Here is a 23,871-nt window from a genome sequence, read left to right as displayed (position 1 = left end):
AATAAACAATTTAAATTGATCAGAAACTGAATGGGAAATAAGTCAAGCGTATGCAAAAGTGGTAAATCATTCAGAAGTTACAGTCAACATCTATGCATGATGTGCAGGTGCCAGTATTGGACTGGGGTGGACAAAAGTCATAAGTCACAAGACATCAGGTTATAGTCCAACAGGTTTATTTGAAACCAAAAGCTTTCAGAACGCTGCTCCTTCATCAAGTGAGGTCACCAAAATGCTGTTAGGAAGGGAATTCCAGGACTTTCACCCGGTGATGTTGAAGGAACAGTGATACAGCTCCAAGATAGGACCAAGAGCAACTTACAGCCAGTGGTGTTCCCATTTATCTGCCGCTTGTCTTTCTTGATGGAAATGGCTGTGGATATGGAACGTACTCTCTAAGGATCTTTGGTGAAGTTCTGTAGTGCACTTGTTGATAATATCCACTGCTGCTACTGTACATCAGTGGTGGGAAGGAGTAGATGTGGTGTCAAAAAAAAAAAGAGGGCTGCTCTCTTTCTAGATGGCAGGTGGGGAGTTTTCCATCACACTCCTGACTAGCTTCTTCAGGATGGTGACAATTTTGCGTATAATAATTAAAAGCTGAACAACCTGTATTTGATGCTACTGGAAAGTGTTTAGTAGATTAAGATCCATATAAGCAAGACACAATCTTCCCCTATGGCTTCAAAAACTTTAAATTTAGTTAGCTACATAGAACATACATTTACTAATAGTTCAGATATGGGCGCAGCGTTCAAATGCCACAACACCTGAACAATATCCGGGTTTAAAAATGTCATGTAACAAATACTGTGCAATGACCATCTCCAATGGAGAGACAAATTAACAACCATCCCTTGATATTCTATCACTAAATCCCCAAGTATCAACATCCTGGGGTTTACAATTGACAACTCAACTGGACTAGCCATATAAATACATTGGCTACAAGAGCAGATCAGAGATTAGGAATACTGCAACGAGTAATTCACCTCCTGACTCTCCAAAGCCAGTCACCATCTACAAGGCTCAAGTAAGAAATGCTATGGAAAACTTCCCACTTGCCTAGATGAGTGCAGCTCCAACAAGACTCAATAAGCTTGACACCATCAGAATGAGAGCAGATCTTCTGATTGACACCACATTCATTCTCTCCACTACTTGCACACAGTAGCAGCAGCGTGTACAATCAACTGCAGAACTTCACCAGAGATCCTTCAAGAGCACCTTCCAAATCCATGACCACTTTCAAGAAGAAAGACATGAGCAGGAGAGAAGTGGGATCATCACTAGCCCTGAGCCACTCACTGTGGAACTATATCACTGTTCTGTCGGTATTGCAGGGTAAAACTACTGGAATTCCCTTCCTAACAGGATTTTGTGTTTGCCTCGAACATAGGGACTTTAGCAGTTTAAGAAAGTCCCTCACAACCACCTTCTGGAGGACAACGATGGATGATCAATAAATGCAGGCTAGCAGGGTGATACCCATATCCCATGATTGAAAAGGAAATTGTCCAGGTGAAGGAGCAACATTTTGTCGTCTCAGGATGTAGGTTTCTGTCATGTGTTCATTTGGCTGAACAGGCAGATTGTTGGCCTGCAGACCTTCGACCAGATAGTGTCAATGCTGACACATTTCCAGAAAAGCTTTAGAGTATTTTTCTAGTGTATTATTTGTCCACCCTGGAATGCTGTCCACCGGAGTTGAGAAGACAGGACCTGCTGGGAAAGATGCTTTTTCAGCCATCCTGGCACAGTGACCAATTCCTCGTAATTGGCTTTGCAGGAATTTTGCCTCAATGCAAATGCATCTGGCACCAAGACAGAATTTAGCTTTTGATCTAACATCTTCCTATTGAATCTGGAGGATGCAGTGGAGACATTGCTGCTGGAATTTCTCTAACATGCTTATGTGTCACCTTAAAGCTCAACTGTGCTCTGGTTTATTAAATATTGCCTAGATGAAAAACTCTAACCTCAATCACCTCCATACCAAAATTAAGCTGGCTGACAGAACTATATGATTTATGGTTAGGATGACTGTTGTTCAATCTGCACCAGCTTTGCAATGCACATGCTCTCTCAATTCTACAAACAAAAAAAAATTGCTTTCAAATGTAGCCAAAACTAAAAGCGCATCAAGGCCAGTTAAAGGTCCTGTCCAAACCCCATAAGTGGAGAGGGAGGGATTCTGAGCACTTCCCATACTTTAACAACCACCTCTCTCAAAAAGACCATCTCCTGCATCAATTCAGCCTTCTGAAGAAGCAGTGAGCATTTGATCTCTCAAAGATTTCAACTACTAGTGCAGAGTGCAATTGGTACCACTGCACACTTGCACCGCAGTGATGCCTAAATAGTGTCCAATACATATATACATACAAACTGCTGTGGACATTCCACCTTCTCATCAATTATATATCATTTTATAGGTGATAATGATGGCTTGAAAATATCAGAGTATGGTAGGTCAACTGAAAATCACTGAAGGTTGAAAAATGCTTGAAATGTCTGTTTTTTTACCCTGGTGCTGTAGATAGATTGGTGGCTTGCTAGTCCATATAACTTTGGATTGTAAGCACAGTCCTGCATCCCTGCCTGAAGAATAGAACTGCCACATCCACTCAAATAAACGAGGATGTGTGTCGGACGGTCCAGTTGGATGATGGAAATCAACAATTTGACATCTGAAATACAAACAGAATATTCAAATTATTCTGCTGCAGAGAAAATACTTAAATGTATTAATTTTTACAGCAGCATAAATAATCCTCAAAGTTGGGTAGAAGATTTGTAGCTCGGGTGCTCGTTGTTGTGGTTCTGTTCGCCGAGCTGGGAATTTGTCTTGCAAACGTTTCGTCCCCTGTCTAGGTGACATCCTCAGTGCTTGGGAGCCTCCTGTGAAGCGCTTCAGTGCTGTTTTCTCCGGTATTTATAGTGGCCTGTCTCTGCCGCTTCCGGTTGTCAGTTCGAGCTGTCCACTGTAGTGGCCGGTATATTGGGTCCAGGTCGATGTGTTTGTTCATAGAGTCTGTGGATGAGTGCCATGCCTCTAGGAATTCCCTGGCTGTTCTCTGTTTGGCTTGCCCTATAATGGTAGTGTTGTCCCAGTCGAATTCATGTTGCTTGTCGTCTGCGTGTGTGGCTACTAAGGATAGCTGGTCGTGTCGTTTCGTGGCTAGTTGGTGTTCGTGTATACGGATCGTTAACTGTCTTCCTGTTTGTCCGATGTAGTGTTTTCTGCAGTCCTTGCATGGGATTTTGTACACTACATTGGTTTTGCTCATGTTGGGTATCAGGTCCTTTGTTCTGGTGAGTTGTTGTCTGAGTGTGGCTGTTGGTTTGTGTGCTGTTATGAGTCCTAGTGGTCGTAGTAGTCTGGCTGTCAGTTCAGAAATGCTCCTGATGTATCGTAGTGTGGCTAGTCCTTTGGGTTGTGGCATGTCCTCGTTCCGTTGTCTCTCCCTTAGGCATCTGTTGATGAAATTGCGAGGGCATCCGTTTTTGGCGAATACTTTGTATAGGTGTTCCTCTTCCTCTTTTTGTAGTTCTGGTGTGCTGCAGTGTGTTGTGGCCCTTTTGAATAGTGTCCTGATGCAACTTCGTTTGTGTGTGTTGGGGTGGTTGCTTTCATAGTTTAGGACTTGGTCTGTGTGTGTGGCTTTCCTGTAAACCTTTGTGGTTTACTATAAATACCAGAGAAAACAGCACAGAAGCGCTTCACAGGAGGCTCCCAAGCACGGAGGATGTCACCTAGACAGGGGACGAAACGTTTGCAAGACAAATTCCCAGCTTGGCAAACAGAACCACAACATAAATAATCCTCTCCATTTTCAACAGTTTGAATTTTTTTCTTGCAATTCTCCTTTAAATTTCCTTTTACTCTTCCTGCTAGACATTGTGACAGGACATGACCTATGCTTCCAAGCATAGGAGAAACATTTTTAAAAATGGACACCAACAGCATGCACCCTGGACAAAGTAATCTTGTTGATTGGCACCAGATATACAAAAATCCATTTCCTCCACTACTGATACTTAGCAATATACCATCTATAAGTTGCACTGCAGAAATTCACCAAGACTGCTTTGACAGCACCTTCCAAACATACAACCACTACCATCCAGAAAAACGAGGGAACACCACCACTTGCAAGCTCTCTTCCAACTCACTCAGGGTCTTGACATAGAAATACATCAAATGGATGCTGGAAATCTGAAACTAACACAGAAAATACTGAAGAAATTCAGCAGATCTGGCAGCATCTTCTAGAAAAGTGTCATTCTGGACTTAATGTTAACTGTTTTCTTCTCCACACATGCAGCCAAATTTACTCAGTTTTTCCAGCATTTTCCATGTTTGTAATGGAAATGCATCACTCTACCTTCAACATCACTGGGTCAAAATCCTAGAAGTCCCATCCTAAACAATACTTGGGTGTACTTGCACCAAATGGACTGGAGGTTCAACAAAGCAGTCACCACCACCTTCCCAAGTGCAACTAGGGATGGACAATAAATACCAGCCCATCCAGCAACATCCACATCTAATGAAGTAATTTGAAACAAAGTTTGTAAATCGAGGTTAGAAGTGAGTGGTAGCAACCTGAATGGATCCGGGGAGCAATCGAGTTACATTTACTCTCGCCCTCACTCCACTGATGTTACTTCAGTTTGATAATCATCAGAACTAACTACCCCACGGAACTGTAAGGTCCGTTGTATCAGCCAACTGAAAACAGCTATCACAATAGATCATAGATTAAACCTGGGCTTTTATACAGAGGCAAGTGATCAAAGAGCTCCGTACTCATGAACACTCTTAAAAGGTCATTTAGTTTCCGGCAAAGCTAATGAAAACTTTAAGAATCTGTTATTGCCGTAAAAACTAACACGAGCAATTTCCAACTTCCAACATCTGGCTTTAGTACCTTAGATCCTTCATGGACAAAAAGCTTTTTTAAACAAAGCCACACTTAACCAACTTAATACAACTGAAGCGGTCACTTGAACAGGTTCAAATTCATGAAAACATCAATAAACAAGAATCGGTCTAAGCTAAAATTAACAAATATAAAAAGAAAAGCTGTGAGACTCAGATCTTTATCTTCGGTTTCATCCACACTTTTCTGGAAGTTTCACATTATTGGGACAAACGTTACCTGAGGTTCAGTGAACTGTATCTTGGGCAACAGCTTTAGAGATAGCGAAGAAAATAGATTCATAACAATTGATCTCTCTCTCTGTCTCTCTCTCAAAAGACACCACTTGGAAAAGCAAATTGGCAAAATATCCATTCACCATAAATTCAAGGATACCTCCAATTTTCACCATCGCAGAGGATACAAGACATCAATTTTTAAAAAGTTCCTTTACGTTAAAACTTCACACCTAAGGATTTTTTTTTGGACTACCTATTCTTAATCTTCCAAGACTTCTCCGTCCTTTTAAACACTTTATGTGTGCTGTCTGTTTAATCTTGCATTTTATTATTATTTTCTTCTGGTTTGTAAGTAATAAAATTCCTGTCATTTCATGTCACCATAGTTTTCCTAATCTCTTATTCAAAAAGAAGAATAATTCCAGGTTCTTCAATTTAACTAAAGATTTACTATAACCTCTTTGCTGCTGTACTCCACACCTCTATTTAAGAAGCCCAGAACCACAGATACCATTTACACCACTTTTTAAGCCTATCACCTTCAATTCTTTTTGTACATGTACTCTCAGGTCGCACTGTTCCTGAACTCTTAGTATTGTTGTCACTTTTTTTATTTCTAAAAGACAAACTGAATTATTTGTAGATATATCGAATAGAAGCAGATGTAGGCCACTTGGCTCCTCAAACATTTTTCCACCATTCAATATCATAACTGTTCCATTTATGTTTTAAATTCTTTATGCCCATCTACTTCTGATAATCTTTGATTCCCCTGTCGTAAAAAAACAAAAAGGGTGGACGCTAGGAAATTGTTTCCGTTAGGCAAGGAGACTAGGACCCGTGGACACAGCCTTAGAATTAGAGGGAGTAAATTCAGAACAGAAATGCGGGGACATTTCTTCACCCAGAGAGTGGTGGGCCTGTGGAATTCATTGCCACAGAGTGCAGTGGAGGCCGGGACGCTAAATGTCTTCAAGGCAGAGATTGATAAATTCTTGATGTCACAAGCAATTAAGGGCTACGGGGAGAATGCAGGTAAGTGGAGTTGAAATGCCCATCAGCCATGATTGAATGGCAGAGTGGACTCGATGGGCTGAATGGCCTTACTTCCACTCCTATATCTTATGGTCTTATCTGCACGCACCTCAAAAATATCCAACGCGTCCACCTCCACAGCCTGACAGAGTTTTAGAGTTTCACAAACCTCAAAAAAAACCCAATTCATTTCAATTAAAACCTCAAGTTTTAAAATGCTGCCCTTAATTATATCACCTCAAAATTCACATTGTTCAGGACAAGTTATCCCTCACTCTTCTAAACCTCCAGACAAAACAAGCCAGTTTGTCCAACCTTTTCTCATAACACATGAAAGTACACCTGGACATTAACAATTAAAGAGCAACTGTCTTATTCTTACCTTTTATTTCAATGTTGTTATCACAATTATTAAGTCAATGGGTCATTATCATGTCACCTATTCACATTTCATGAAACATTTAATGATGTAACTTCCTTCTAGCCTTGTAATTTTGCATTATGTTTTGCACTTTGAAACCAATACGCAATTTAAAATTATTTTGAGCTATAAAAACACATGATCAGTAACTTTTATGGAGGCAGATAAAGGTTTACGCACTTCATTTCTGGGATTTAGGCTCGATTTACTCTCCGCTGGCTCTGAGGAGTTTGTTTAAGTTTGTGAGAACAGGTTCAAAACTGACTGATTTGCCAATATCATTTAGGCATATCAGGATAGTGACAATAAAATGGGGAAGAAAAAACATCATTCAGCTCCACTTGGATAAGATTCAGACAGAACGTTAAACAGAATAGAACCAACTTTACTTTTCATTTAAAGCATAATGCAAATGAATTGCTATAAATCTTAATGAAGAAACAATGTGAAAATTAAAAGCTAACGTTTCCAACATCAACATTCATCTATTTTATCACACAATTTCAATGACAGTAACACAGTTGATTTCATATCCAATTTTGGAAAACCATCAGCTTTCCATAATTCTCTCAAGCCGCAGTGGATGGTACCTCAGGTGGCACATGTGGTGAACAAAGGTAGAGAGAAGGAAAACATCTGTTTAACTTCTGACTTTGTGGTAAAAATATTGATAGCAAAATATAAACACTTATCATTACTGGACTGTTGAAATATTCAAATGAAATCCTTTAATATTTTAACAAATATAATCAATGACTTACACTGGGGGATATGGATATGTACAGAAAGATTTGAGTTGGTCAGAATCTTACAAACTAGAATGCTGCACAAACTGCCATGCTGCAGATACTGATTAGCGCTGGTATCTGATCTGGTTGCAGGTCACAAAATGCCTTATGAAATCCATGTGCAGCTACTTAGAACGCATCTAACTTAGCATTAAAAAACTGCATGCGTAGCATTTAGCACTTACAAGCTCAAGCTCCCAAACACTAAAGGAAGGGTCAGATCTAAATAAAATTAAGTCCTAACTGGAGTTCTGTACTATCATTGTGGCAGATTAATTGCATTAAAGCTTTGCCTGGAATATTTCTGAATCACAATCCATCTTGAAACACTGGCAGTTTTTAAAAGAATGCAATAGGCTTCAACTCTGCAATATAAAGCAGTGATGTCATTAGTCTGTAGCAATTTTAAATATTAGTCCTCCAAATAGTTGAATTAACGACCACTTTAATAACCACTCTCCTTCATTGCTTAGATCTTTGAGTATAGGAGTTGGGATGTGATGTTGAGGTTGTACAGGATGCTAGTGTGGCCTCTTCTGGACTAATGTGTCCAGTTCTGGTCTCGCTATTATAGGAAGGATTGTATTAAGCAGGAGAGGGTTCAGAAAAGATTTGCCAGGATATTGCCAAGAATGGAGGGTTTGATTTCTAAAGAGAGACTGCAGCTTCTTTCATTGGAGGGTAGGAGGTTGAGAAGCGACCTTATTGGGGTTTATAAAATCATGAGGTGTAGAGGTGAGTTGAATGGCAGGTGTCTTCCCCTAGGGTGGGGGATTTCAAAATTATGGAGTATATTTTTAAGATGATAGGAGAAAAATTTAAAAAAGACGAGGGCAATTTATTTGTTTTTTTTACAGAGTGGTTCATGTGTCGAATTAATTTCCAGAGGAAGTGGTGGATGCAGGTACACTTGCAACACTTCCAAGACAATGAATAAGAAATATTTGAATGGGCATGGGCTAAGCGCAGCAAGTGAAACTAGTTTAGTTTGAGATTATGGTTGGCATGGACTGGTTGGACCAAAGGGTCTGTTTTCATGCTGTATGACTATTGGTTATTGAGCAGTTTTGATCTACAGTACATTTTGATCATGGGGCATTTGAAATAACCTTTTTTATTCTTTCATGGAGTGAGTGTGGTCAACAAGTTAGTTTTTGTTGCCCATCCCAAAGTGCCACTGAAGCTGAATGACTGCTAGACCACTTCAAAGATCAGTTAAGAGTCAGCCATATTACTGTGAATCTGGAGTCACACGAAGGTCACATTGGGTAAGGAGGGCAGAGTTCCTTCTGAAAGGATGTTAATGAATCAAATGTTTTTTTTAAAAAGTATGACAATGGATCATAGTGTTATTGTTTCCATTACGGAAACTAGTTTCAATTCCAGAATTAATAACTGAATTTAAATTCCACCATGGTGGAATTTGGACCTGTTCCCTTTAGCCTAGTTATTTTAATACTTACAAGATGTTTATTGTTGCCCATCCCTAATTGCCCAGTGCAAAGTTAAGGATAAACCAGATTGCTATATGCAGTATGCACTGTGGGGTATGGAATCACACACAGACCCAGCTAGGTGAGTTCCCTTGCCGAAAGGACTTTAGTGAACCAGATGGGATTTTCAGGACAATCCGCTATGGTGGTACCTGAACCTGATCCCCAGGACATTATCTGGATCTCTGGATTAGTAGTCAAGCGATAAAGCCACTAGGCCAATGCTGCTCCTCGTCTAATAATTACTAGTCTATTAACACTATCACTACTCCATCATCATCTCCTCCAATTTTACAATAATTAATTTAGTTGGGCATTACATTGAACTTTACTGCAGTGTTGTCAAATAGCAAGTTTCAATTTCAGTCCTTTAAGCATGACAAGTGAATTCAAGTGCCAGTTTAACTCTTGCAATGGAATTAAAAATTACCAGAACAATGTTCAGATCAGGAGGTACAGTTTTAATCAGTCCAAAGTATTCTTAACTCATATACTAACTTTATTCTTAGGGAAGTCAATAAAGAATAGATTTCCGTTGCTCCAATCCAAGCTCGAGTTCCCTGCAATTTATTTTTAAAATGTGCAGCACCTTGAGGATCAAAACCATCCTTCCATGCTTCCTCTATCATAGACTGGATTTTCGGAATGCAAGGGATTGCAATGCCTAAAAGAGAGAATAAATAGAAAATATTTACAACTCTACATCGAAACTTTTTAAAAAAAATTCAAAGATGTAAACATAATCCAAATTAAATTTGTCCAGATGAGTGTGACACCAACAACACTCAGGCAGCTTGACACAATCTTGGGTAAAGCATCCCATTGGATTCCTCCCGCACCTTCTATATTTATTCCTTCCACCACTATTGCACAGTAACAGCATTATGCGCCTTCTAGTGCACCAACTCAGCAAGCTCCCTTAATAACATCTTGCAAAAGCATATAATCTGAAAAGTCAAAGACAACAAAGACATGAGCACTTGTGGGTTGTAGTGTTCCTATATCTATGCCACTCACCACCCTGACTTGGAACTACATTCCTTCACTGTCGAATTACCTCCCTTTCAGCATTGTGAATCTATCTGCACCACGTGCACTTCAGCAGATCAAAAAGGAAACTCACCATAACCTTCAAGGGCAATTAGATTAGATTCCCTACAGTGCGAAACAGGCCCTTCGGCCCAACCAGTCCACACCAACCCTCCGAACAGTAACCCACCCAGACCCATTTGCCTCTGTTTAATGCACCTAGCACTATGGGCAATTTAGCATGGCCAATTCACCTAACCTGCACATCTTTGGACTGTGGGAGGAAACCGGAGCACCTGGAGGAAACCCATGCAGACACGGGGAGAATATGCAAAATCCACACAGACTGACACTAGAGGTGTTGTGAGGCAGCAGTGCTAACCACTGAACCAACGTGCCACCCTAAAATTAGGGATAGACAATAAATGCTGTTCTAGCCAGCGATGCCCGCAGCTGGCTTTCATCATTCCACTGGTCTATTGAATTAGGTCAATAACTGAAAATGACATCCAGCAGGTACTACAGAAAATCTTACTTGAAAACTTGTTTTCTCTTTAGTTATATAGACTCCCTTTATGAACTTGAGTTCATGACCTAAATAGCCAATTCAGTGAAATAGAGGAAAAACCCCACTTTCCTAAATACACCCAGTACATGTTGTAGAGCTTTAACTCTGCATGTAAAAGGTTTAGCTTTTTCTAATTAAAGCCATGTTAAATTCTACAGTAACCTGACAATACTCACCCTGTCCAAACTCCATCCCAACATTCAAACTCCCCATCAACTCTGACTGCCCTGCTCCCCAGACTGACCTGGTCTCTCCATCTGACTCCTGCCAACTTCCCTCTTGACCCTCTCTACTACCCCCTTGATCTACATTTACCATGTTACACCTGATCTAACAATACTCTAACCGACCCAGCAGCCACCCTGATACCTCACTCACACCACACATATTCACTAACGTGCTGAATAAAACAATTAAGACAAGTGATGCCATAAAAGGGAGGTGTGTCCTGATATCCTCTGTGATTACATGCTACAAAGAAGAATTCCTTCTTCTCAAGAAGCTTGGTTGTAACTGAGGCATGTAGGGATGCAAGTGTCAACCTCCCAAAAGATTTGGGCCCTTGTTTTGCAAAGACATTAGTATTCTGATTTATATGAGAAATTATAGGTTTTACAGGAAAACTATATCAGACAAGGTTAAAATGCCAAAACAGGTCCTGGGCCTTGACTGTTTCTAATATTAACGTCTACTTTGCTTCCAGAATTAAAACATGAACGATGGTCACGTACATGACAAAAAGAATGCAAAAGCCAAGGCAAGCCTCAGGGCTATATTTGATAGACTATAGTTCATAATTATTCACCATTTTACAGAAATGCAACAGTCTCCTGAAACTAAAAAGGAAAATTAATTGTCAAAAGGAAATGTATGGAAAGCACACTTGTGATCTATGATTGGTCGTGCTATGTTGTAATTCAGTCAGAATCTAGATCATTATGGCAATATGGACTTTTACATGAATGTTGTAGTCTGAAGCCATGGTTAGTAATCGTACAGCTGCAACTTTCTATCAATCACGTGGCTGATTAGGGATTCCTTACATTTTTACAATTGCCGTTGCTATGTAATGGAAGGATTATAGATTGACACTCAACCTGCCTAGGCGCATTATTAACATGCCTTTCTTGGTGATCATATTTGGGGATTGGAAACAGTAATTTCTGAATCAGAGGCAGGCATGCACCCACTGCAAAATAAAATGCTGCAACCTAGGATTACCAAGTTACAAACTAAATACTATGAGAGCTTGCTAAAAATTATGTTTCTAGAGTTTGCTGTCACCATCCTACAAACAGTAATACTTTTGTATAACATCTGTACCATGTAAATCACGCTTATACCCTTCCATCTTCAGAAGTGAGGAAAGAAGCATTTGAAAATTCCGGTATCCACATCCCCAGCCTTTGTCTCCTAAAGAGGCATGGTAGTGATCAGTTTCTGCACACAGAAACACATGCCTTATTTCTGCACCATTTTTCTGATAATAATCATTTAGCATCTTAATTAGGCCTATAAAACAAGAACATAGTTCAATAAGTAAATATAAATCAATGGAGCTCTTGCTCATATATTCAACAACATAATTTTTTTGTTAGACATCTATATAGTGAAAAAGCAATCTTGAAGTCATTGATTCTCTAGTTGTGTGGTTAAGTGCAATTAAATTATTCTCAAGCACTGGTTAATTTGAAATTAAAAACAAATTTAAAATGATATTAACCAATTTAACAATGTCAATTGTTGTAAAAGAAAACTAATCAGTTTCACTAATGTCTTTTAAGAAAGGAACTGTGCCTTCCTTACCCAAGCTAACCTACGAGTGACTCCAGACAGTAATATGCTTGATATTAATAACAACCCTCTGCGGAACTAGGGATGTAAGTGGGTACTAACACCCCATGAATGAACAACATACAAGATTTTTTTTAAAATTGAAAGTAAATGATGGCAGTTAAAGCTAAAGAAAGTCTTTTCTGGCTTCGATTAAGTACTAGCGATGAATCATTCTCCTGCCTCGCAGTTAGTAAGATGTGGTTTCAAGTCTCACCCAAAAATCTATGCTGATGCCACACTGCAATTTTGGGGAGTGTTCTACTATGGTGTTATAAATCACATGATTTTACAAAGAAAGGTTATAACACAAGGATTTGCTTTTAATATAAATATAGAACACACCCTCTTACAAAGAAAGCATACAGAGCAACTTAGTAGGCAACAAACATGGGACAATAAGATCTATTATTTCTTCCAAGCACGTGTCTTTAGCACAGCCACTGAAACAAGATATTGCCAACCCTAATTTTTGAGGAAGGCATATACAAGGACGTCAGGATCCAAATGTAAACAAGTGCTCTGAAGACTAAACAGGATGTTTGTGTAAGTGATAACTTCAAAAGGCCTCCAATGGAAATAAGAGTGACTATCTTAAATATCTACTTGCCAGGTGAATAAGGATTTTAAATGGACTCGAGAAGGACAGAAAATTACTTTTGGACATAAGAGGTGGACCAATGTCGGTTTTGGCCTAACACCTTGGTAGGCTCAATAACAGCTCAGGAGAAAGTGAGGACTGCAGATGCTGGAGACCAAAGTTGAAAAGTGTGGTGCTGGAAAAGCACAGCAGGCCAGGCAGCATCCGAGGAGCAGGCGAATCGACTTTTCGGGCATAAGCCCTTCTTCAGGAGGGAGTCCTGAAGAAGGACTGAGTCCTGAAGAAGGGCTTATGCCCGAAACGTCGATTCTCCTGCTCCTCAGATGCTGCCTCAATAACAGCTCAGACAGGAAACAGTTTTTCCAAGTGATCCATGCTGGCCAGTTTTCTTCAGATGCAGCAGCATTGTGAGAAATTCTTAAAGGTTGCTGTTTAGTTCAAGGAGATAGGGAACAAAAGAGAAAACTGCAGATAGAACAGGGAAGAAACTGTTATTGCCCTCTGCAACTAGTAAACCAGTCTCACTTGTCATGGCCATGTGCTTTACTCAACTATTTAGCTTGTGCATCATATTTAAATTTTTGCGTCCTCATAAACCATTTCATAAATTATTCTGAAATCACTTATGAGCACAGCCCACTTTTTAGGTCATTTGTGACTCCCAACTTAAGATTCTCGTTATAAGGCTGATCTTCCTTCAGATGAAATATTAAATTTGAGGTTCTATTCACTATCTCAGGAGGATGTGAAAGATCCTAGGACACCATGTTGAAGAAGAGTAGGAATGATCTTCTATTTACTTGACAATACTTATCTGTCAATTGACATGATTTGGATGTGAACATTGGAAATATAGTAAGTAAGTTTGCAGATGACACCAAAATTGGAGGGGTCGTGGCCAGCGAAGAAGGTTACCTCAGATTACAATGGGATCTTGATCAGATGGGCCAATGGGCTGAGAAGTGGCAGATGGAGTTATTTAGATAAATGCAAGGTACTGCATTTTGGGAAAGCAAATCTTAGCAGGACTTATACAGTTAATGGTAAGGTCCTAGGAAGTGTTGCTGAACAAAGAGATCTTGGAGTGCAGGTTCATAGCTCCTTGAAAATAGAGTCGCAAGTGCATAGGACAGTGAAGGTGACGTTTGTTATGCTTTCATTTATTGGTCAGTGTACTGGGTATATGAGTTGGGGGGTCATGTTGCAGCTGTACAGGATGTTGGTTAGGCCACTTTTGGAATATTGCATGCAATTTTGGTCTCCTTCCTATCAGAAGGATGTTGTGAAACGTGAAAGGGTTCAGAAAAGATTGACAAGGATGTTGCCAGGGTTGGAAGATTTGAGCTATAGGGAGAGGTTGAACAGACTTGGGTGGTTTTCCTTGGAGAGTCGGAGACTGAGGGGTGACCTCATAGAAGTTTATAAAATCATGAGGGGCATGGAAAGGACAAACAGACAAAGTCTTTTCCCTGGGGGGGTGGTGGTGATGGTGGGTGGGTGGAGTCCACAACTAGAGGGCATAGGTTTCGGGTAAGGGGGAAAAGATATAAAAGAGACCTGGGGTCAACGTTTTCATGCCGAGCGTGGTATATGTGTGGAATGAGCTGCCAGAGGAAGTGATGGAGGCTGGTACAATTACAACATTTAAAAGGCATTTGGATGGGTATGTGAACAGGAAGGATTCGGAGGGATATAGGCTGGGTGCTGGCAAGTGGGACTAGACTAGGTTGGGATATCTGGTCGGCATGGATGAGTTGGACCAAAGGGTCTACTTCCATGTTGTACATCTCTATGACTCTATCAGTATAAACAAAATCCATTTTTCATTAGACTGCTGTTTGTGGCAACTTGCTATCCACAAAAATTAACTACATGATAACAGCAAACATATTTCAAAGGTATGCCATTATAATATCATTTGGAAAGTCCCGAGATGGATGTTCTGTTCTCAAGCTTTATCTTTGATCACACCATGATAACATATATGCAAGTTCTATTGTATTAAGTTTCTCTCAGCCTTGTAGATCTGTGTTTCAGTCTTAATATTTTGACATTTTTAAAAACAGTTTCATGTTAATACAAAGAAACATGATGTTTCAAAGAAATTTAAAAATGATCAAGTAAGTTATAAAGTTTAGGACAAAATTTCAGAGAACACAGGATCTGCATTAGAAATGGATTTGCCCTAGTGTGGCCTTGTAAATATTAGTCATGAAGTAAGATTCTGCTTAGTATTAAGAACATTCATTTCAAAGCCAAAAATGACCAATCAAACCTGAAGTCCGAGTTCTGTCATCGTCTTCTCCAACTGCTAATGTCTCCATTACTTCTGCTCTTCTACGGTGGTAGTCCGCAGGATTCATTTGACCCTGTGCCACAGCCCTCTCCATATTGCGCATCATTTGTTGTTTGTATCCTCCACCATTATCTAACCCATATTGCCGCTAGAAGAAAGCATTTTTCTTTAAAATAGCTTTAAAATTCCAATTTTGTACAACATTGACTGAGAATAGTAGTTGCAGAACCAGAAGTCATCAATATACATTTAAAGCTTTGTTTAAAGAAATATCATAATCTGATAAACAACTATTCTTTCCATATATTTTGCACAGACAGGTCTCTCATGATGTTACATATTATAGCTCACAGAATGTGGTTCCTTATAACTGTAGGACAAGGAAAACACAATGGGGAGAAATGTTACATTAAGTGTGACTCTTAGAAGTACTATATATCATACAAAGATTTTATGTAAATATGCATTTCGAAACAAAGCAGAGTAGTTAGTGTTACCAGATGTAGAACACAGTGATAATTTACTATGTTATGGACATGCTATGGAAAAATAGTCAAGTAAATGGGAATCTAATCTAAACCTTTCTTCAAAACCCAACCAATTATTTGAGGTAATGAAGGTAAGAAACAAGCTGCTATTCTGGATATAACATATTTCCCCTTAGATGTGCAATATCCTGCTGTTCCACAGTACACTCAGCAACCAATAATTAATTAGTAAATTATCAACTAAAATGAACTTTAATGGGTATTTACTCTCAACTGAGAAACCTTGAATTCCTAGCCCTAATATAACACTGGCGTCCAAGCATCTAATTTATCTAATGGTGCGTACACACCCATTTTACACCCAAAGTGCCATAAACACCATAATTGTAACAATTTTCTTCCTTGTCTATGTGTATATTTCTGATGATGTTCAAGAATTCCTGTGTTGACTATATAGTGTGTCTGGAAGAAACCATGGTCTCATTCGATGTAACGGCACTGTTCACCTCTATCGACAAAACCCTAGCCAGAGAAACAATAGTCAACCTACTGGACAACAGACAACAAGACGGTGAACCTATCAACAAGGACTTCATACTCAAACTACTGGACCTGTGCCTCACAACACACTTCACATTCAATAACCAAATATATGAACAAATCAACGGCACACCCATGGGCTCACCCATCTCTGGACTCATAGCAGAAGCTGTAATGCAAAGATTAGAACAAACAGTCTTATCGCAAATTCAACCCAAACTCTGGGTCAGATATATGGATGACACCTTTGTAATCACTAAAAACGCAGAAATAGAGAACACACATTGGATCATCAATGCCACACTCACAGGAATCAGATTCACTAGAGAGGAAGAAAAGGACAACCAACTCCCATTCCTAGACGTGATGGTACAGAGAACACTGAACGGAGATTTCACCACAAAGGTATACAGGAAAGCCACACACACAGACCAAGTCCTGAACTACGAAAGCAACCACCCCAACACACACAAAAGAAGTTGCATCAAGACACTGTTCAAAGGGGCCACAACACACTGCAGCACACCAGAACTGCAAAAAGAGGAAGAACACCACCTCAACAATGTATTCGCCAAAAACGGATACCCCGCAATTTCATCAACAGATGCCTAAGGGAAAGACAATGGAACGAGGACATGCCACAACCCAAAGGACTAGCCACTTTACCATACATCAAGAGCATTTCCGAACTGACAGCCAGACTACTACGACCACTAGGACTCATAACAGCACACAAACCAACAGCCACTCTCAGACAACAACTCACCAGGATAAAGGACCCGATACCCAGCATGAGCAAAACCAATGTAGTGTACAAAATCCCGTGCAAGGACTGCACAAAACACTACATAGGACAAACAGGAAGACAGCTAACGATCCGCATCCATGAACACCAACTAGCCACGAAACAACACAACCAGCTATCCTTAGTAGCCACACACGCAGATGACAAGCAACACGAGTTTGACTGGGACAACACTACTATTATTAGGACAAGCCAAACAGAGACAGCCAGGGAATTCCTAGAGGCATGGCACTCATCCACTGAATCAATCAACAAGCACATCGACCTGGACCCAATATACCGGCCACTGCAGCGGACAGCTGGAACGGACAACTGGAAGCAGCAGATTCCAACCACTACAAATGCCGAGGAAAGATCACAGAAGCGCTTCACAGGAGGCTCCCAAGCACTGAGGATGTCACCTAGACAGGGGACGAAACGTCTGCAACACAAATTCCCAGCTCAGCGAACAGAACCTCAACAACGAGCACCCGAGCTACAAATCTTTGCACAAACTTTGAATATTTGTAACAACTCCTGTCTATTGAGGACATGCACCTGCTAAAAGGTATTATGGCTTTGTATATGAATATAAATCTGTTTTGGACAACATTTGCAAACATTTGCACTGTACATGATGCAATCAATTTGACAACCAAATCAGTGGTCCTTAGGACAGACAACTGAAGGTTGTCACCAAACATCTTAATCAACCCTGTTCTAGTGGGCCCTTTTGCAGCACAGTGCATCCCTTCCCCTTGGACTAGGAGCTCTGGGTTCAAGTCCCACCTGTTCCAAAGTTGTGTATTAACTTCTCGAACAGGTTGATTAGAAAGATAGATTAAATTATTTTTAAAAACAATTTGTAAGCCACTAGCAAAAAAAAATTGTATTTATGAATTGAGCTTGGAAGCCAAAACACAATTGTTTTTGCAATGCTATTTCCAGATTAGATCTGCATTTTTAAATTTTCCTTTCTCCACATCCCTCAATCCTTCTACCTCATTTGCCTTTTCCTCATTTCCCTTCCTGACTTTCCCTCCCTTCTGTAATGTCTATATCCATTGGCTCTCTTGCTACTCTCTTGCCCTACCCTTCCTCTAAGTCAGAAGTTACAGGACACCAGTTTATAGTCCAATAAGTTCTGTCAGAAAGAACAGCTTCAAGGTTATGCCAAGATTCTTACATTCCTTAATTAATTCTCATGGTCACTGTGACTGCAGTAGCCATGTTAAACTTATAAGACAAATTATTATTGCAAGATGGAGATTTAAAATGGATGCTTTTAACTGTTGATTCCCCTATACTTTATCATTTCCTCCTTTGGATCATTTTTATCATCCACTAGGCCGCCCCTAAAGTTTATGATGATAGCAACTAGATAGGTAGGAGCAAAAAAGAAACACAAACGTGTTCCCATGAGGTAGTCCACAGCTTGCTTTGAGTATTGAGGAGCACTCCACTCGAGTCCATAGTTTGTACTCCTCAGCAGGGGCTTCCCCCCCCTGTGCTTTCTATATCTCACCCAGGTCTGGCAGAAACGTCCTTAAACTGTTTCTAACCAGGTTTAGCTGGGAACCCAATGAGGCGTAAGGCTGCCTGCTTGGCAGCAGCATCTAACTGCTCATTTACTTTGGAGACTTTATCTATTGCACCAGTGTGAGCTGAACTGCTAGACTCGCTGGCAATTACAAAGCCTGTAAGAGATTAAAAAAACATTTATGAAAGGCTGACCCATGGAAGTTAAAAATCCTCTATGTTTCCACAAGGCTCTACAATCATGGGCCATGCCAGAAGTATAACGAGAGTCACTATATATATTTGCTAATTTATCAATAAGAAAGCATGCCAATCCCTGCAACAGTTCCAAGGTAACAATAAGGAAACTTCACTCTCCACTGGCCACGTTTCCCACAGTTAAAACAACAGCCTGCCATTCATCCAGGGACTTGGGGGGTGGGGAGAAAGTGTGTGGGTTGGGGAGTTCGCTGTATTGTTCCCAGTCCCTAAGGTGTAATACTACGGTCAGCATGTCCCCCTTTCCAGGGTGCCCTCGGGAAAGGATTACTCAGCAGTGGTCGCTGGATGGGTATCAGAGGTAGGTTCCGCCTCCAGCGGGTATCCTGATCCGATTTAACTTAGTCAGGGTTGTCACACGGTGAAAAGGGATCGTGAGGTCGCTGCACATATTTGGTTTTTGCCTGTAACTCTAATTGTGGTTGGTGTTCGTTCTGGCCATCCCAACAGAAGACTACTGCTCACCTCATTAGCAACTGGAAATTCTTGGACCAGTTCATATTGTTTGACTAGATCACGCCAGCTACAGCAGAAGAAATACATAGCAAAGTATTAGCGTTAAACAAAAGGTGAGCCACCTTCTTGATTAAAGGCTTGATTACTTGCAAATGCTCCGTAACAGGCAACAAGTTATTCCCAATATGCACCTCCCGACTCCCAAGGTTTGGGTTTGCATTCCAGTAAGGGGATTCTGGGTAATCCAAGATGGAGGATGGGAAAATTTTTTGGCTGTAACAGCTGCTCCTTTTTTGAGGTATTTTAGGTGCTGGAGGTGATTTCCTTGAATTCCAGGAGCAGCAATTACTGTTTTATATGCTGTTGCATTGTTTTGGAACTTTGGGGAAAAAAGTCAAAACAACAGCAGTTTTAAAAGGGAGAAGAACAGACAAAGGAAGCACATGGTGAGGTCATTGCAGGAAAGAGAGAGTGCAAGAGTTACTGCCTTTCATGTTTGAATTCATGTATTGTTGGACATCGGAGTGCATCTGGGAAAATTAACAAACAGTGAAATTCACAATTGATCTTGGAGGAACTGTTGGGCGAACTTCACAGCACAGAATCAGATTAGGAATCGTTGTTTTAAGTGTGGCCTACAGAGAATCTGCAGTAGTGAGTAGAGTGGATTTTTTGATTATATGTTTTTGGGAATATGTCTCTTGATTAAACATAACTATTAATTTAATCTGGGGCAGTGTTTCTAGAGGAATAAGGCAGTGTTAATTTCTGGGTCTGTAGATTGTGAAGGAGCAAAAATGGCCTTTAATAGAGTGATATGTACTTCTTATCAGATGTGGGAATTTAAAGAGTGTTTAAGGGTTACTGTGGATTATATCTGCCATAAATGCTGTTGGCTTGTGAATCTTATCAGACCGAATGGATCGGTTGGAGAGAAAGTTAGAAGTAATGAGGAATTTGCAACAGCAACAGTACGTGATGGATGACAGTTATAGGAGGAGGAGGAGGGGTGGGGGGGTGGATGTCTCAGATACAGTCACAAAGATGGGTTAACTCCAGGAAAGGTCAGAGAGGTAGGCAGCTAGTGCAGGAGTCTTCTGTGGATGTACCCATTTCAAACAGGGGGGGTGATGGATTCTCAGGGGAATGTAGCACAAACAGCCAAGTTTCTGGTATTGAGACTGGCTCTAATGTAACGAGGGGTACGTTGGGTTCCAAGAGATCAATTGTGTTAGGGGATTCTCTCATCTGAGGTACAGACAGATGTTTCTGTGGCCAGCAGCAAAAAATCAGAATGGTGTGTTGCATCCCTGGTGCCAGGATCAAGGATGTCTCAGAGGGTGCAGAATGTTCTCACAGGGGAGAGGGGCCAGCAAGAGGACATTGTCCACATTGGAACCAATGACATAGGAAGGGAAAAGGTTGAGATTCTGAAGGGAGATTACAGGGAGTTAGGCAGAAAATTAAAAAGGAGGTCCTTAAGGGTAGTAATATCTGGATTACTCCCGGTGCAACGAGCTAGTGAGGCAGGAGTAGGAGGATAGAGCAGATGAATGCATGGCTGAGGAGCTGATGTATGGGAGAAGGATTCACATTTTTGGATCATTGGAATCTCTTTTGGGGTAGAAGTGACCTGTACAAGAAAGATGGATTGCACCTAAATTGGAAGTGGACAAATATACTAGCAGGGAAATTTGCTAGACCTGCTTGGGAGGATTTAAACTGGTAAGGCTGGGGGAAACCCAGTGAGATAGTGAGGAAAGAGATCAATCTGAGACTGGTACAATTGAGAACAGAAGCGAGTCCAACAGTCAGGGCAGGCAGGGACATGGTAGGACTAATAAATTAAACTGCCTTTATTTCAATGCAAGGGGCCTAATAGGGAAGACAGATGAACTCAGGGCATGGTTAGGAACATGGGACTGGGATATCATGGCAATTACGGAAACATGGCTCAGGGATGGGCAGGACTGGCAGTTGAATGTTCCAGGATGCAAATGCTACAAGAAGGAGGGAAAGGGAGGAAAGAGAGGAGGATGGGGTGGGGTGTGGCATTTTTGAAAAGGGATTGCATTACAACTGTGCTGAGTGAGGATATTCCCAGAAATACATCCAGGGAAGTTATTTGGCTGGAACTGAGAAATAAGAAAGGGATGATCACCTTACTGGGATTGTATTATAGACCCCATAATAGTCAGAGGGAAATTGAGAATTAAACTTGTAAGGAGATCTCAGCTATCTGTAAGAATAATAACGTGGTTATGGTAGGGGATTTTAACTTTCCAAACATAGACTGGGACTGCCATAGTGTTAAGAGTTTAGATGGAGAGGAATTTGTTAAGTGTGTACAAAATAATTTTCTGATTCAGTAAGTGGCTGTACCTACTAGAGAAGGTGCAAAACCTCACCTACTCTTGGGAAATAAGGGAGGGCAGGTGACTGAGGTGTAAGTGGGGGAGCACCTTGGGGCCAGCGACCATAATTCTGTTAGACTTAAAATAATGATGGAAAAGGATAGACCAGATCTAAAAGTTGAAGTTCTAAATTGGAGCAAGGCCAATTTTGACGGCATTAGGCAAGAACTTTCAAAAGCTGATGGGGGGGCAGATGAAGACTTAAATGCCATAAATATAGTATATTAAAATGTTAAATTAAAAAAAAAATCACAGTCAATAGTAACAGACCTAAAATGTCCATGTTAAATTTTCTAAAATCTAAAATAAGTTGATCAACCATTGTGCTGTCTTAAAATTTTCAATATACCCACAGCATCAGCTATTTGCTGATCGGTTTGCTAATGCCCAATAATGCAATTCCCCAAAATGAAAATGGCTCAGCACAGAAGGTTATTAAACCTGTTGTTTCAGTGCCAGTACTTTGCAAGAGGAACACAGTCTCACTTTCCCTTAAATGTTTCTTCTGTTGCTCTGCTTCATACACTTTCTCTCATATTGCCACTTGCATGTACAAATGTTCAAATTGTTTGAATGGATTGTCCAGGTAAACATTACAGCGACGCTTAAAATGAGGAAATGACACAGATCACTGACAATGTATGAAAATCAAACGAACTTGCCAATTAATTCTGATTTTGTAATTCAGGACTAATACAAATGGTGTAAAAATATACAAACTAATATAACCACATTCTCTAATTGAGACGAGAGATGAATTTTGAACAAGTGGCTGAGACATTTCACTGTAACGAAGAATGACAAACAGACCTAAATGTCCCAAAATGCTTAAAATCTGATTAGGGTCGTATACAGAAAATTGTATCAGATTTGCCCTAGTAAGTGCACACTTAACAACATTTAGTCTGTATCAAAATAATTCAAAATCCACTTAGCTATTAGAGTACACGCCATTTTTCCAAAAAATGTAACAGAATTTACAATTAAACTGAAACACATGTGTTATACTTCCTGTGGTTCACTAACATAAGTCATTAGTTAATTAAACTACCTAACATCTCGGATGAAACTGGACAGCGCACAAATCATAGTTGAAACAAATTAAAAATCCATTTTAAACCACATCCAAAATTTCCTTTGCCACTGCCTTCAAAAGAAAAGCAAATTTAAGCATTCTGAAATGTTGTAGATGCTGTTGGTAAGATTTATATTACTGGAATGCCAATTTAACTCACATTAATCTCAGATTTTAAAAGGCGCCGAACCCAGAAATACAAATTAAAATGCTAAAGGCGACAGAGGAAATGAATATTTTAAAAGTCTGAGCACAAACATACTAATTTATAACCTTAAAAATAATAGATTTATCATGTCTGTTTTTAAATTTATATTTAGATTTATATTTATATTTATATTTAGATTTATATTACTGGAATGCCAATTTAACTCACATTAATCTCAGATTTTAAAAGGCGCCGAACCCAGAAATACAAATTAAAATGCTAAAGGCGACAGAGGAAATGAATATTTTAAAAGTCTGAGCACAAACATACTAATTTATAACCTTAAAAATAATAGATTTATCATGTCTGTTTTTAAATTAAAAGAAAAAGGACAAACTCAAAACTGAAAATAAAATTTACTGAATAAATTTTAACTCCAACTAACCAAGTGAGTAAACAGATTATGATTAGAATTTTCAGGTCAATCTGTTCATTCCAGTAATTTTATTGTATAAGTAAACTAATAAAATATCAATGACAAACTCATAATCGTCATCATTATTTTGAGTAAATGACATATTTGCATGTGAACCTATCTGAAAAGGGTCAAAATTAAAAAAGATATCCATTCCCATGAATACTGGTTGAAATGTCTACATCATAATACCACTTTCTAGAGAAGTGAGAATTTTTTTTTTGAAAAGAACAGTCTAAAGAGATATTTATTATGTAGCATATCTGATGATAATACCACAATATTCACACACAAGGGCAGGTATCCCGGCATCTCCTTCAAAACCCAAATAATCTTACAATGTCACCACCACATCTTCATCAGTTTTCTCAGATTTTTGGAAATGTCACCAAAATCTAGTTCAAATAGAACTGCATTTCTGGAATTAAAGATTAGCTGCTCCTACAAAACAGCATTTTGGAAATCC

General features: G+C 39.8%; 1 protein-coding gene across 5 annotated transcripts in view; it reads right to left on the bottom strand.

Moving 5' to 3' along the window:
* Positions 1-23,871, bottom strand: part of zufsp (zinc finger containing ubiquitin peptidase 1) — a 50,301-nt gene that overhangs the window by 3,462 nt on the left and 22,968 nt on the right. For 4 of the 5 annotated variants that reach the window (XM_072555374.1, XM_072555364.1, XM_072555391.1 and 1 more), the window contains exons 5-8: positions 15,208-15,376; positions 11,822-12,010; positions 9,400-9,565; positions 2,527-2,690 (exon numbers count right to left, since the gene is read on the bottom strand). In XM_072555374.1, coding sequence (XP_072411475.1) covers positions 2,527-2,690; positions 9,400-9,565; positions 11,822-12,010; positions 15,208-15,376 — 688 coding nt within the window. The remainder of the gene's footprint in view (positions 1-2,526; positions 2,691-9,399; positions 9,566-11,821; positions 12,011-15,207; positions 15,377-23,871) is intronic. The other variant, XM_072555381.1, reaches the window with a different exon arrangement.

The sequence above is a fragment of the Chiloscyllium punctatum genome, chromosome 3 (assembly GCF_047496795.1).
Source record: "Chiloscyllium punctatum isolate Juve2018m chromosome 3, sChiPun1.3, whole genome shotgun sequence".
Lineage (NCBI taxonomy): Eukaryota > Metazoa > Chordata > Chondrichthyes > Orectolobiformes > Hemiscylliidae > Chiloscyllium > Chiloscyllium punctatum.
This window is presented reverse-complemented; position numbering and strand designations above follow the sequence as displayed.